This window comes from Leptonychotes weddellii, chromosome 11, assembly GCF_054177405.1.
Source record: "Leptonychotes weddellii isolate Sample4059 chromosome 11, ASM5417740v2, whole genome shotgun sequence".
NCBI classification, from domain to species: domain Eukaryota; kingdom Metazoa; phylum Chordata; class Mammalia; order Carnivora; family Phocidae; genus Leptonychotes; species Leptonychotes weddellii.
Genome location: NC_138379.1, coordinates 88691319 through 88705342, shown reverse-complemented (window position 1 = coordinate 88705342; position 14024 = coordinate 88691319). Strand labels below are relative to the sequence as shown.

Below are 14024 nucleotides of genomic sequence, written 5' to 3'. Positions count from 1 at the left end.
TTTTTTTTTAAAAGATTTTATTTATTTATTAGTCAGAGAGTGACAGAGAGGGAACACAAGCAGGGGGAGCGGCAGACAGAGGGAGAAGCAGGCTCCCCGCTGAGCAGGGAGCCCGATGCGGGGCTCGATCCCAGGACCTGGAATCATGACCTGAGCCGAAGGCAGACGCTTAACGACTGAGCCACCCAGGTGTCCCTATATTATTACTTTTGAAGTAAGACTGATGACTTATATGGAGACATACAAAAGCAACAGGAAAATAAACCAAAAAGCCCAAATAAATGCAAAAGAATGTGAATTATATATTTGCAAACATCGCACCATAGCAAATAAGGCCTTAAGGAGCTATTTTCTATCTCAAATATACTCCAAAGAAGTGAATCTGCCATCTGCTAGAGAACTGAGGAACACGGAGGCTGACGATGATATACCTCTGGGTCTCCTTCAGAGACTCCACTGCATTCTCCTCATATTGTACTCTCTAGTGGCAGTTCAAAACACAAGTGTTATAAATTTGGGAATAATATTGAAATATCTCAGTTGCTAAATGTCTAATAGCAGATCTCAGGGCTTCGGACTTTAAAATACCTCTGCCCTGTTTAACTGACTTTTAATTTAATACATAGGCCATTTTAATAGAATTTGGTACCAACACGTAAATAGGCCACAAAGGGAGATATAAGCAGTACAGTCAAAGCACATGTTTTGGCCCTCTGGTACCGGGCGTGAGCTGAGGGATTAGCGTGTGTGCCGAACTCCTCAGAACCATGGCGTCCCTTTCCCTCGCACCTGTTAACATCTTCAAGGCTGGAGCTGATGAAGAGAGAGCAGAGACTGCTCGGCTGTCTTCTTTTATTGGTGCCATCGCTATTGGAGACTTGGTAAAGAGCACATTAGGACCTAAGGGCATGGATAAAATTCTGTTAAGCAGTGGACGAGATGCCTCTCTTATGGTAACCAATGATGGTGCAACTATTCTAAAAAACATCGGTGTGGACAATCCAGCAGCTAAAGTTTTAGTTGATATGTCAAGGGTTCAAGATGATGAAGTTGGTGATGGCATTACCTCTGTTACTGTCTTAGCAGCAGAATTACTAAGGGAAGCAAAATCTTTGATTGCAAAAAAGATTCACCCACAGACCATCATTGCGGGTTGGAGAGAAGCCACAAAGGCGGCAAGACAGGCTCTGTTGAATTCTGCAGTTGATCGTGGTTCTGACGAAGTTAAATTCCATGAAGATTTAATGAACACTGCGGGAACAACATTATCCTCAAAACTTCTTACTCATCACAAAGACCATTTTACTCAGTTAGCTGTAGAAGCTGTGCTCAGACTGAAAGGCTCTGGTAATCTGGAGGCAATTCACGTCATCAAGAAGCTAGGAGGAAGTCTGGCAGATTCCTATTTAGACGAAGGCTTTCTGTTGGATAAAAAAATTGGAGTAAATCAACTGAAGAGAACTGAAAATGCTAAAATTCTCATTGCAAATACTGGTATGGATACAGACAAAATAAAGAGATTTCGTTCCAGGGTAAGAGTTGATTCTACAGCAAAGGTTGCCGAAATAGAACATGCCGAAAAGGAAAAAATGAAGGAGAAAGTTGAACGTATTCTTAAGCATGGGATAAATTGCTTTATTAACAGGCAGTTAATTTATAATTATCCTGAACAGCTCTTTGGTGCTGCTGGTGTTATGGCGATTGAACATGCAGATTTTGCAGGTGTGGAACGCCTAGCTCTTGTCACAGGTGGTGAAATTGCCTCTACCTTTGACCACCCAGAACTAGTGAAGCTCGGAAGTTGCAAGCTTATTGAGGAGGTCATGATTGGAGAAGATAAACTCATCCACTTTTCTGGGGTGGCCCTTGGTGAAGCTTGTACCATTGTTCTTCATGGTGCCACTCAACAAATTATAGATGAAGCAGAAAGATCTTTGCATGATGCTCTTTGTGTTCTTGCCCAAACTGTGAAGGATTCTAGAACAGTTTATGGAGGAGGTTGTTCTGAGATGCTGATGGCTCATGCTGTGACACAGCTTGCCAGTAGAACATCAGGCAAAGAAGCTGTTGCAATGGAGTCTTATGCTAAAGCCCTGAGAATGTTGCCAACTATCATAGCTGATAATGCAGGCTATGACAGTGCGGATCTGGTGGCACAGCTCCGAGCTGCCCATGGTGAAGGCAATACAACTGCTGGACTGGGTATGAAGGAAGGTACCATCGGAGATATGGCAGTACTGGGTATAACAGAAAGTTTCCAAGTAAAGCGACAAGTTCTTTTGAGTGCAGCTGAAGCAGCAGAGGTAATTCTTCGTGTGGACAACATTATCAAAGCAGCACCAAGGAAACGTGTCCCTGATCACCACCCCTGTTAAACATTCCCATGTGCTGTTGAGCTCTGGACCAGTTAGTTCATAGCAAAGTTGTGTTTGAAAGACTTCGACCTTTTAAAGAAGACTGTGGAATCGAAGTTTATCTGTGGCTCTTATATCCTTAAGTTTGGACATTTAACTGACCTTCTATTTTAACATGGGTCTAATTTATTTGCTGTTTCATTATCCATAAAATTTAGTTGATTTAAAAGTTCATTTCTCATACTGTGCATCAAAATAAAAATTTGAACAATTAATTTAAAAAAAAAGTACGTTTTGAATAATTTTTATACTTAGTGACAGTAATGACATGTTGTCCAAAAGAGTCTTAAAGTTTGAACTTTATATAAAGACTTGAATATAGATATTTTGACTACATATACAACTATGACCATACCAAAGAGTCCTTCCAAAGAGGAAAAATGGTCAACTACTCAGTATGCTGTTTGATGTACGCACACATTGAAAAGGAGCAACTTTGATATCAATTCTTGTCTTCTATGGACCTTGACAAACAGTCTCTTGGACGATGTAAGGTTTTCCTTATACAATTTTAGGAAAATATTTTTAATTGACTTTAGAAAAAAATATACTATTTCATACTCAGATCTGCACAAAGAGAGGAAGACCTCTGATATAAATGAAGGTAAATATAAAAATCTTTTTTTCCTTATCTTAACTTCCCTAAAAGATAACAGATTATCTAAAACAAAGATCAGTTTTATCAATATATTTTGTTTTTACAGCATATGTAGAAGTGCAACGTATGCTACCTATAGCCCAAAGGGTGAAAGGGTAGAATTGGAAATACATTGTTGTAAGGCCCTTACACAGTATATGGAGTACTATAATATTATTTGAAGGTGGACTCTTATGAATTAGAGATGTATATTTAAATCCTAGGGTAAGCACCTAAAAAATTTTGAATTTTTTGAAATTTTTTGAAAATGAGGTAAAAATAGTAAGTCTGTAGTAGTTATAAAATGAAGCAAAAAACCAAAACAAAACAAAAGAAAACCCCTCCACACTCAAGTAATCCAAAAGAAGGCAGGAAGAGATGGAATGAACAAAACAGCTATAAAACGGTAAATTTTAATCCCCATATCACAATTACATTAAATGTAAATGGCCTAAACACACTAATTAAATCACAAAAATTACTTGGATAAAATGAAAAGATTAGAGAGAAAACCAATACCCAAGAATACCAAGAATATACTATCTACAAGAAACTGACCTTAAAGACATAGGTTAAAAAATGAAGTCTAGCTTACTCCCCTATGCATGTATTAGGGCAGACGGAAAGTCCAGTGCTAGTCAGGCAGTGTTGCCATCCCCTCTCCACCCACAATCAGATCGCACACAAACGTAAGAACCTGTATGTCAACAGGAGGCCTGGCCCTTGGTCTACACGGTTGCCAGAGCTACACTTGCTCCTTCTGCTACTACATGATGCCATTTTCAGTCACTTCTCAGTTGTCTCCAAGCATTCAGCGGGTGGATAGGTACCTTTATCATGGACTTCTTTACTGACCACAGCCTTAGCTACAGAGGATCCTATCTTTACTCTCAGGACTGTGGCACTTGGTAACACGGGTAACACCCATCTGAGGTCCTACCCCTCTGGGTATTGTGTGGGAGCCACTCGAGGCCCCATTCTTTGTAGAGTCTAACAGTTTCCCATCCTTCCCAATCTTGGGACTCTTTTTCTTTCCCCGGATCAGATCCCTCCCTTTTCTTGAATAATTCAGCTCTATCCTCCAATTACCCTATGTTAAAAAATAAAAACATCTTAGCTCTTTCATGGTGACCAAGAGGCCCTGGGCTTTTGCTTACAAAGCTCTGAAAAGGGGCTGTGATGTGGTGAAGCGGTACCTGTTACTTACGTTCACCCATAAATAACGGGAGAACCACCTACAGCCACTGGAAAGACAGAAGCTTATTTTTCTCACTTAACAAGAAGTGCTGGCCTTGGTTCTCCAAGTTGGTGATGTCAGGGCTGATGTATTTGATTCTTTTGACCTTTCTCTTCCAGTTACATGATGACACGGTAGGTCTAGCCATCAATTCTGCACTCGAGAGAGAAAGCAAGGGAGAGACAGGAAGAAGCAATGCTGGTCTCATCTGTTTCTTTCAGGAAAGTAGAATCGCTCTCAGCCACCGCTCTCCCTTGACCAGCAGCCCCAGGCGTGCCCCACGGGCCAGAACTGGGTCCCAGGGCCTCTCTGGATGCACGGAATGATGGACAAGCAAGGATGCTGCTTTGCAGGCTGTAGAGTGAAAGGCACAAATGGACAGGAGGTTCGGGAGAGGCCTTTCAGTAGCCACTTAACATTATCTTCCATAACCTGTCATCTTGCCTTATGAGTAAGAAGCAAGGCAGAGTGAATTTCTCAAACGCAGCACCCCAGTATTCGGACCACAGCAGCTTATGACATAAATGTGATGTCCAGGCACTGCAGGTCATGCTACTCCGGCAGGCCGCATGGAAGAAAGAGCAGAACATTCTGTGCATCAGAAATTGGGGGCAGGCGGCCAGAGGAGAACAGTGTTTGGAGGGCCGGGAGCGAAACAGGGAGGGATGGCAGAGACGCTGAGATAGAGACGTGCACAGACAGCAACAGCCTGAGGGCCCACGTCAGAGGCAGGAAGGGGGGTGTCAGATGCTGTGCGGTACCCACAGGCACACAGCTGTGGACTGCCTCCCCCCCCATGGGCCGAATGAAAGCCTGCTGTGGGCCAAGTCAAACTGATGCTGCTTGTTAATGGTCGGTCTGACCGTATCATGTGCCTGGCCTGCAGTGGGAAAACAGAAGTTACACAATTAAATCTGATACGTCCATAAAGTTGTGCCCGATGAATACAGTTTCTTCATAGGCTTTAAGCAAAGATACTTTGACATAAATATGAACTATCTGACGGTTGAGGGGTCACTAAGAGTAAAAACACAGAAGCCAGAGAAATTTAGGTAAATTTGCCATTTGATCCCATGTCCCAGTTCCATAAATTTCAATTCTGTTCATGCTATTTATTACATTCCTTTTCTTCACCTGAGCCCACATCACTGGGAATTGTACCTGTGCATGTGTACATGTGAATACATTCAACAAAACTTGCTAATTTATCAATTCAACAAATATGTACAGAGCACCTTCTCTCTCCTTATACCTTTCCCACTTCCCACACTTCAGAGCTGAAGGCAGTCGTGAGGAGAATGACAGGTGGTAGTTCAGGCTGAGGAGATACAAAACATATCCACTCTGGACAGATATGCAGAAATTTCTCTCCCCCTCACCCCCCGGAAGCAGAGATCAGTAATAAATTAGGAGGATCAACTGCATGTCGAGCGCTGCTGCTGTCATGCTGCGCATGTCACAAGACCTCTCTGTTTCACTGCCTTTTCCCTAAGACAACACTGGTATTACTCCTTTCCTTTCCCTCTCCTTTCATCTCTCTTGTCCAACTACCTACCAGATCTGTCATACAGATAAATGGGATACTGCTGGTCACATTTCTCTGGGAAAAGCAAAACCAAACTATACCTGAAAAACATTTTTCTTCAATAGAGCTTTTATGTTTACCCGCCATGGGTCAGCTCAGAAGGAGGGGTGAGCAACTGTCTTGAGACTATTAGAGAACTCTGCTATCCACACTAGCACAGTGGCCTCTTCTATTTATAAATGTTCACCAGAATGCGTATCTGCCTCTTTCTCTGACACCTCAGTCTATGTTATGTCCACGTACGATATCTTACCATCCCCTGCAATTTTCCTTTTTACCATCATCACATTCATTTATGTAACCTAGATTTGAAGAATACTTCCAATGTGCCAGGCACTCATTGTTCTAGGCACTGAGAATACAAAAGTGAATGAGACAAAATTTCCTGTGCTTTTGAATCTTACATCCTAATACAGACACACAATAAACACACACACATTAAACACGCACATGCGCACGTGCACACGCACACACACACAGTGTGAGGGGTTGATAAGAACTGGAAGGAAAACAAAGCAGGTCAAGAGGGTTGACAGAAAGAGATGGGGAGGGAGTGCTGTTTTAGTAGTTTAATTTAGTAGTAAGGAAAGTCCTCTCTGAAAGTTGACATTTGAACAGAGACATGCATGAACTGAACTGAAGAAAAGAGCCATCATAATATCTAGGTGAACAACATCCTAGGCAGAGGGAAGCAAATGCCAAGACCCCAAAATGGGAATGTACAGAGCAAACTCAAGGAATATCAAGAAGAGTAGGAGGGAAGGTGAGCAGAGAGGCAGGTGAAGACCAGATCATATAGAGCCTTTTATGCCACGGTAAGGATTTTACCCTAAGTGAGACAGGAAGCCATCAAAAGGATATAAACAAGGAAATGACATAATCAGACCTATGTTTTACAAGGTTCTCTCTGACTGCTGTACATACTAGAACAAGAGTGGAATCAAAGAGATCAGTTGGGAATCCACTAGAATGATCCAGATGATAGAAAATGGTGTCTTGGACTAAGAGAGTAGTGATGAAGGTGGTGGGAGATGGTGAAACTGTGTTATAGGCTGAAAGAGAATCCAACAGGAGTTTTTGTTAAGTTGAATGAGGAGTATGAAGGAAAAGAAAGCTATGGACAATTCCAAGATTTGTGGCCTGATCGCTGAGTGAATACGGGTTACCATTTAGTAAAAGAGTGAGCACTAGGGAAGAGGTAAGTTTGTGTGGAGTAGAGAAGGGAATTCAGTTTGGGGCATGTTTAGTTTGAGATGCTATTACATATCTGAGAGGGAATGCTGAGTAGGCAGATAAGACATATGGGTGTCAAATTTAGAAAAATGACTGGGGCCGAAACTATGAATTTGGGAGTCATAAATGAATTTAGGGGTTACAAATTTTAGAGTATACCACAGAAATGGAAATCAACTGAAGAAATGTTTATAAAAGGAGGGGGTGGTCAACTATATCAAATCCTTTTGAGAAGCTGAGTAAGATTGACCAAAACCTGACCATTGGATTTAGCCATTCGAAGGTCAGTGGGGACCTTGATCCAAATGGATTCAATCTATTATTGGGATCAAAATCCTCAGATTTTTGATTAGACATTTATTATATGCAGACTTGCTATGTCGATCTTTCCAGTTGGAGTGTAAATTTCATTAACGTAAGGATGATGCCTCTTTCAGTCACCATTTTATCTCCAGTGTTTGGTCCACTGCCTGGCACACAGTGAATGCTCCACAGATATTTGTGGGATATCCCATTCTGTTCAGACTATTGTAAAGCAGTAGAGTGCTAGAGGCTCCACTGAGGTTGTAGAGTGTTTGGAGATTTGTCGGTGATTGTAATGAAATGGGGAAAGGTAGTTTATGAAGCCATCAGAGGACCCCTCTTTCAATTTGATAAATACTGACTTTCTAAGTTTAAAATGGCGAATGTGTTTCAAGAGTACACTGTGGACAAGAGATGCCTGATATGTGGTAATTGAGATTAAAAGTGCATGTTTTAACTATCACTTGGTGTGTAAAGTAAAAAATTAATCCTGAGAAAAGCCATGAGGGGCAAACAGAATTTTTCCTTAGGTTATTTTCCTTGGAGAGGAAAACAGAGCAAATTTCAGTGTTCAGAGAGCCAGGCTTGTGTCTTTGAGCACATTTCCTGAACATGCCCACTTAATTAGGCAACATTATTGATTTTAGAACAGGTAAGATCTAAGATTGTCCATTTGTTCATATTAACTCAGATCTTCCCTTTGACTAACTTCCTGGAAACAAATTAAAAACCATGAGAAACTCGGCAATTTTTTCTCAGATCACTAAGGAACATTTGGTAAATTACTGCTTTAGTACATAAAATCGCTTCCACTATCCCAAAAGCTTTAATGTAGCTCCCCAATGGTACCTAATTTGCTCTGAGTTTGTGGAAAGAAAATCTGACTCAGTGAGTAACTACACTGAGCGGAAAGCTTGATGTGAGTAGTCCCATGCCCGGCGAAATCATCATTAGAATTAGGCCAATCAGATACAAAAATGATTGAAACACACTCAGGATGAAATATGGACCATTTGGAGAAATCATGAGACTCCTGCCATGTTAAGTATACTCTAACAATGGTGGTGGATAAAAATGGGCCCCTTGGAAAAAAGCATCTTTGAGAAAAAAGAAGGAAGATGGAAATTTCCCAGAACTGTACATGCTATTAATATACAGTGCATTTACAAACAAATTATCATACCTTGGGAAAATGTTAGGGGAAGGAAGAACTCAATCAGTGAGTGACTGAAGTTTGTACTGAAGATGCAAACTGACATACACCAATAGTACCGAACTCCTCCAAGCCTTAATGGTCACTGAAGCTGCCAATCCTGAAAAACGCACTAGAGACTACTGTTGTGTGTTTGTACAACTTCTTCTCGCCCTTTAAACAGAAGAGAGGACAATCACGTGGTCAGAGTCAAAGGTGGAAAAAGGCCAACTGGTTGCTACTGTTGTCTTTTTGGACCCACAGGCCTGGAAGCTGACCTAACCCTTCCCCCTTAAACACTGGGTCTGAAAAATAGTTATATTTTACATGTTCTAGGGAATAGAATGAATTCTGGCTCTTTCTAAATGCTTGTGGATATAAGATTTAGTTATTTAGGGTAGAGTCCATTTAGAGGAATAGTTTTTCCATTTAAGGTCTGTGGCTGAGGGGCGCCTGGGTGGCTCAGTCTGTTAAGCGCCCAACTCTTGGTTTCAGTTCAGGTCATCATCTCCAGGTTGTGAGATTGAGCCCCGTGTGGGACTTACACTCAGTGCGGGGTCTGCTTGTCCCTCTCCCTCCCCGTCTGCTCCCGCCCCCCTCCCCGCCCTGCTCCTCTGCTCTCTCTCCCTCTCAAATAAATAAATAAAATCATAAAAATAAATAAATAAATAGAGTCTGTGGCTGAAAGTCTGTTCATTCTCAACCTGCCTCGAACACTGGTGATTCCTCAGTACTTCACAAGAACTGCTGAGCACCTACTATGTGCTATTCTCGGTGCCAAACCCTGGGTTTTAGAGGTAAAGCTGGTAAGCAGAGACAAATACGAACCCATAATGCTGACAGAATGTTCTAGGTACTCCAAGGGAAGTAGGAAGGAAGTCATCAGTTCTGTTGGGCATATACTCATGAGGCTAGAGAGGACTATTAGGTTGAACCCCTAGTAGGTGAGCAGCCATGGAAGGAGGAGCACAAGATGCAAGTGTATAAAGGTGGAACTCGCATGGCGAACTGAGGGCCTATGAGTATTGTAGGGCAAGGAGAGAGAGCTCTCAGGGCCTGGAGGCAGGGGTGAGGGAGGTCGGAGAGAGAGAGCAAGATGAAAAGTAGCAGATGCTATAAACTCCTCTGCAGAACTACTGGTAAGCAAAAAAATGTGTCTTTCTCTTTGAACCTTGACCAGACTTTGTGGTTAAAATGGAAATATACTGACATGTTAGTCAGTCTACTTCCTGGGATTCGTAAGCCAAAACGCATTTATACTATCTTGAAAAAACAAAACTGATCTTTTGCCCTCTATTTGTTTTTTAGCTGGTCGGGCCTTTTTACTCATTGGACCAACCCAAATTTTTATTTCCAAGGGATCTGAGCCCCGCCTGTGTGGTGTTCTAAGCACGCCCTGTTGACTTTTAGCACTGTCATGGAGTTATGAGGAGTTTCTGCTCCTGTTACGCTATAATACCTCTCTCTCCCTTTATAATCGGAATTAATCACCCAGCCTACACCTGAGCTTTCTTTTCTGTGCGCCAAAAAAAACGGCAAGATAAGAATTTCCTTTTCCAATTCAGTGGAATCGTTAATGTGTGCCTTGACTGAAGCCGTGGATTCTAAACTCTAAGGCCATTGCTCTTTCCAGGAAGGTGGGCGAGGAGATGCACTTAGAGTTTTTTGTTTGTTTGTTTTTTAAGAATAACATTTTCCTTTTCTTTTCTCATAATTCACTGATTTTTTAAGGAATCTCTACACCCAGCATGGGGCTCAAACTCACGACCCCGAAATCAAGAGTCACACGCTCTACTTACCGAGGCAGCCAGGTGCCCCTACACTGCTTGGAGTGTTAACCCTAGGAAGATGTTCCTTCCAATTGTCCTTCAAGGCTATCCTTACGTGGGTGGACCCACAGCAATAACTGTGCTGGCTCAGGTAAGAGCCAGTCTTGAACACTTTCTTCTCTAGTCAGCAAGTCACGGGGTGTTTTCCCCCGCTACAAGGCCATGACGCGTGGGCTGGGGGAGGACCCGTCTCTTCCAGCTCCTATAGGAGGAGGCGGTGTATCCAGTCACACCAAGACCATTTGCAGTGATGGGCCGAGTGTCAGCCTTCAAGGCCTCCTTCACTAGGAAATTACAAAAACATTCATTGAAGAGTTTTCAGTGCTTTGTGATTTTTAAAACACTTAAATCTTTATTTCATCTGGAAGTTCAAGGTAGGGATCCAGCTTTGTTCTTTTCCCAAATGACTAGCCAAGATATCTGAGTAACACATTTCTTTTCACCACTTTATTATATAACCAAATCCCGTTCCTATTTGGATCTGCTCCTGTGCTCAGTATTTTGTTTTATTGATCTGTCTGTTCCTGAAGCAATATATGTCAGTGGTAAATACTGCAGTTTCAATGACTGCCAAAGTCCTCCAGAATATCCTTGTGTATTTGGATCTTCCTTATATATTTTTATTCTTCCAAACTTTAAAATTGCTTTGCCAAGTTCCAAAAGAATTCCATTAGAATTTTTATCAGACTGTAATAAATTTATAGGTTGGTTTTAGGAAAAAGTGACATCTTTACAATGTGTGTCTTCCAAGCCAAGAATATGACATGCCTCTTTATTTATGGAAGTGTTCTTTCTCACTGGACACTGAGTCTTAGTGATATGAACTAGTTTCTTCTCAAGAGACTAGTTTTTTGTTTTGTTTTTGTTATCAATCCTGCTGTAAGACACGAGTTCAACAAAATGTAATCATTTCATGTTGGGTCACCAAGTACTCTTGACTGTTAGCATAAACACATGGGTGTATTGTTGAAAACTGTGTTGCGATGATTAACTATCCAAGATTCCAGGTTGGGATTTTTTTTTTTTGAACTGAATATAGAGGGATGGCCAGTTGAAAAAACTGATTGGAAAATTCAAAACATCCAGAAACCACCAATGTGTATTTTTGTTATTTGTCTATGAAGGATTTCTTTTATTGAAAAGTTGCATCATTATTCCAGAGCAGGAATGGAGGCCGTAATGTTATCTTGGCCACATATTTGTGGCCCATCTGAGAATTGTTTGCATAAGTGCATTGGCTAGAAGCCACATCTCCTGGTCCAAAACCCATTCTAACATTGACAAGACAATAAAGAAGAACGGTGCGTGCCAAGTTATTTAACAGAGCTTGCCATGGGAGTTACCATGCCGGCTCTGTGTCCTCAATGCCTCATATATTGTTGGTGCCAAACTATTTACTGAAGGAATGAATGGAGTCTCTAGCAAGGGTTTAGACGTATGCTTTTTTTTTTTTAAGATTTTTTATTTTTTTAAGTGATCTCTACACCCAGTGTGGGGCTTGAACTCACAACCCTGAGGTCAAGAGTCGCTCGCTCTACCAACTGAGTGAGCCAGGTGACCCTATATGTATGCTTTTTAAGGTAAAAACTTGAGTACACTCTGTTGCCAGCCTGGCTGCCACGGAAGCAGGAGCAGCTTCTGGACTGGTAGCTGAGACTGGTGAGCCCGCCTGCCTGTGCCTCATCTAATCTTCCCCAGGCCCTGCCTGTGATGCTTGGTCAGTGCCCCCCAGTCTACCTTCCATTCCACCGGTGGGTGGGCCCAAAGTGCTGGCTTCTGTTTTCCTTACCACCCAGCCTTCTGTTACCAAAGATCCTTCGTGCCTCATACCAGCCAAGTCACAAAACCTTGGACAACCACACTAACATTTTGTTGTTGGCACCGGAATCAGAGAGTACCGTGTTACAATCTGAGTGTTGGAACAACACATTAATGACAGACTTTGCCTGTTCTCCTTTTCAGGATGAGTACGCTGATGGGTTAAAATGACTTAATCATAGCCAGAATGGGGCAATGAAAAGAATTTTTTACCCCCAGTTGCAGATATGGGCTTATGAATGGGAATGATGTTAGGTCAAAGAGAATGCAGAGGGAAAGAGAGGCACGTCCACCCGAGGTAATCAAAGCCCAGAGTCTCTGCGACTGGTATTAGGAGCTGGACTAGAATGCCAAGAGATTGAAGACCAGAGCCTGTCGAAGGAAATAGCCAAGCCAGCGACAGCCAAAAGCTGAGCTTTTGTTTACTCTGAGAGATACATGGCAGTCTGAATTTATTTAAATATCCGAGGGTGGAGCAGACATAATGGAGAACGATCATTTAAAATGCAGGTATAAGTGTTAGGAGCCTATGGCGACTAAGTGAGAATTACTGAAAGAGCAGGAGAGTTAGAGTGTGAACACAGAGGCCGGAACAGATTCTAAAGTCACATCAGAAACAGGATTAGTGGGAATGAATGGTTGCACAGTCGTAAGTCGTGAATTCTAGAGGTATTCACTGGGACAGGGAGAGAGTACAAACAGACAAGACTCATGGTAGAACACGGTCCATAAAGATCAATAAGCACTGAGAAAATTTGGATAGTGCAAAAATCACTCTCATGGGTCTTTTAAAAATTGACTATTTAGAACGTATTATCATTATTGTTCATCACAATTCTGTAATAGTGACATCCTTTAAAATTGCTTCCGTCTTAACAGTTCTGCGAGTGTGACTCATCCGGGTTTACAGAGCAGCTTGGAGGCGTATCTGTAAGAACTTAGGGCTTTGGATTTCCAAGTCCTGCTATTGGACTCCACTCCTATTTGCAATTCAAGGCTCACAGTCCTAAGGTCCAACCCCAATTTACACACACACACACACACATACACACACACTCATTCACTCCTAAATTTTAAGTGAGTGCTTAAAGAGACTACAAAGTGATTTCTCTATTATCAATACTTCCAGATATAAATAAGTAGATAAATAGATAAAGAAGGTATAAATATTGTTAAAAAGCTTTGGAACTAGGCAGATGACCTCATTGTTATACCATTTCAGAAACTCTGGAGTGACAAGAGCACAGATTTCTCCCTTTCCTCCTTCTTCCACCTTTTTTCCAGCAAACATTTATGGAGTGTGAATGATGTTCAGCTCATGCTCGGCTCTGAGAGCTACAAAAATAAAAAGATGGGGACCCCTAATGTCTAGGACAGGGTAAGTGAAATTTGCATGACGCCCCTCAGAGACGAGTCTAGGGTGCTTGGGGAGGCTATGAGGGCTGAAGAGCCAGCACTCAGACACCAAGATGAAGAAGGATAAGGACCTCCCAACCTTCCCAATTCTGGCCGGAGGTGCCTGAGACGGGTGTGGGGGGCGGGGCAGAGAAGGGCATGGGCCTCCTCGTGGGACACAAGGTCAGGGTCAGGGAGGAGGAGTAAGAGTACAATGGAGGGTTGTGTGACACAGACAGGCAGCCACTCCCACCCCACCTCCTCTCCAGCACATGAGGGCTATGAACTTGAAAGAATCGAGTGGCTCCGTTTGGCAGGCCAAAAGAGATGCATCCGTTTGGAGGCCAGATCATCTGAAATGGGCTGAGAGAGCTGTCCTAC

General features: G+C 42.3%; 1 protein-coding gene and 1 long non-coding RNA gene across 3 annotated transcripts in view; one reads left to right on the top strand and one right to left on the bottom strand.

Annotated features, from left to right (window-relative positions):
* Window positions 1–14024, bottom strand: part of LOC145716324 (uncharacterized) — a 70103-nt gene that overhangs the window by 23929 nt on the left and 32150 nt on the right. The window contains exon 5 of one of the 2 annotated variants that reach the window (XR_014138939.1): window positions 4464–4642. The exons of the other annotated variant lie outside the window; for it this stretch is intronic. This is a non-coding gene — a long non-coding RNA (uncharacterized LOC145716324). Of the gene's footprint in view, window positions 1–4463; window positions 4643–14024 lie in introns of those variants that run through there. 2 annotated transcript variants of the gene reach the window in all.
* LOC102730835 (T-complex protein 1 subunit beta) lies at window positions 691–2641 on the top strand. Its single transcript, XM_006750203.3, has one exon. The coding sequence runs from the start codon at window positions 768–770 to the stop codon at window positions 2373–2375; it is 1608 nt and encodes a 535-aa protein (XP_006750266.2). The 5' UTR covers window positions 691–767; the 3' UTR covers window positions 2376–2641.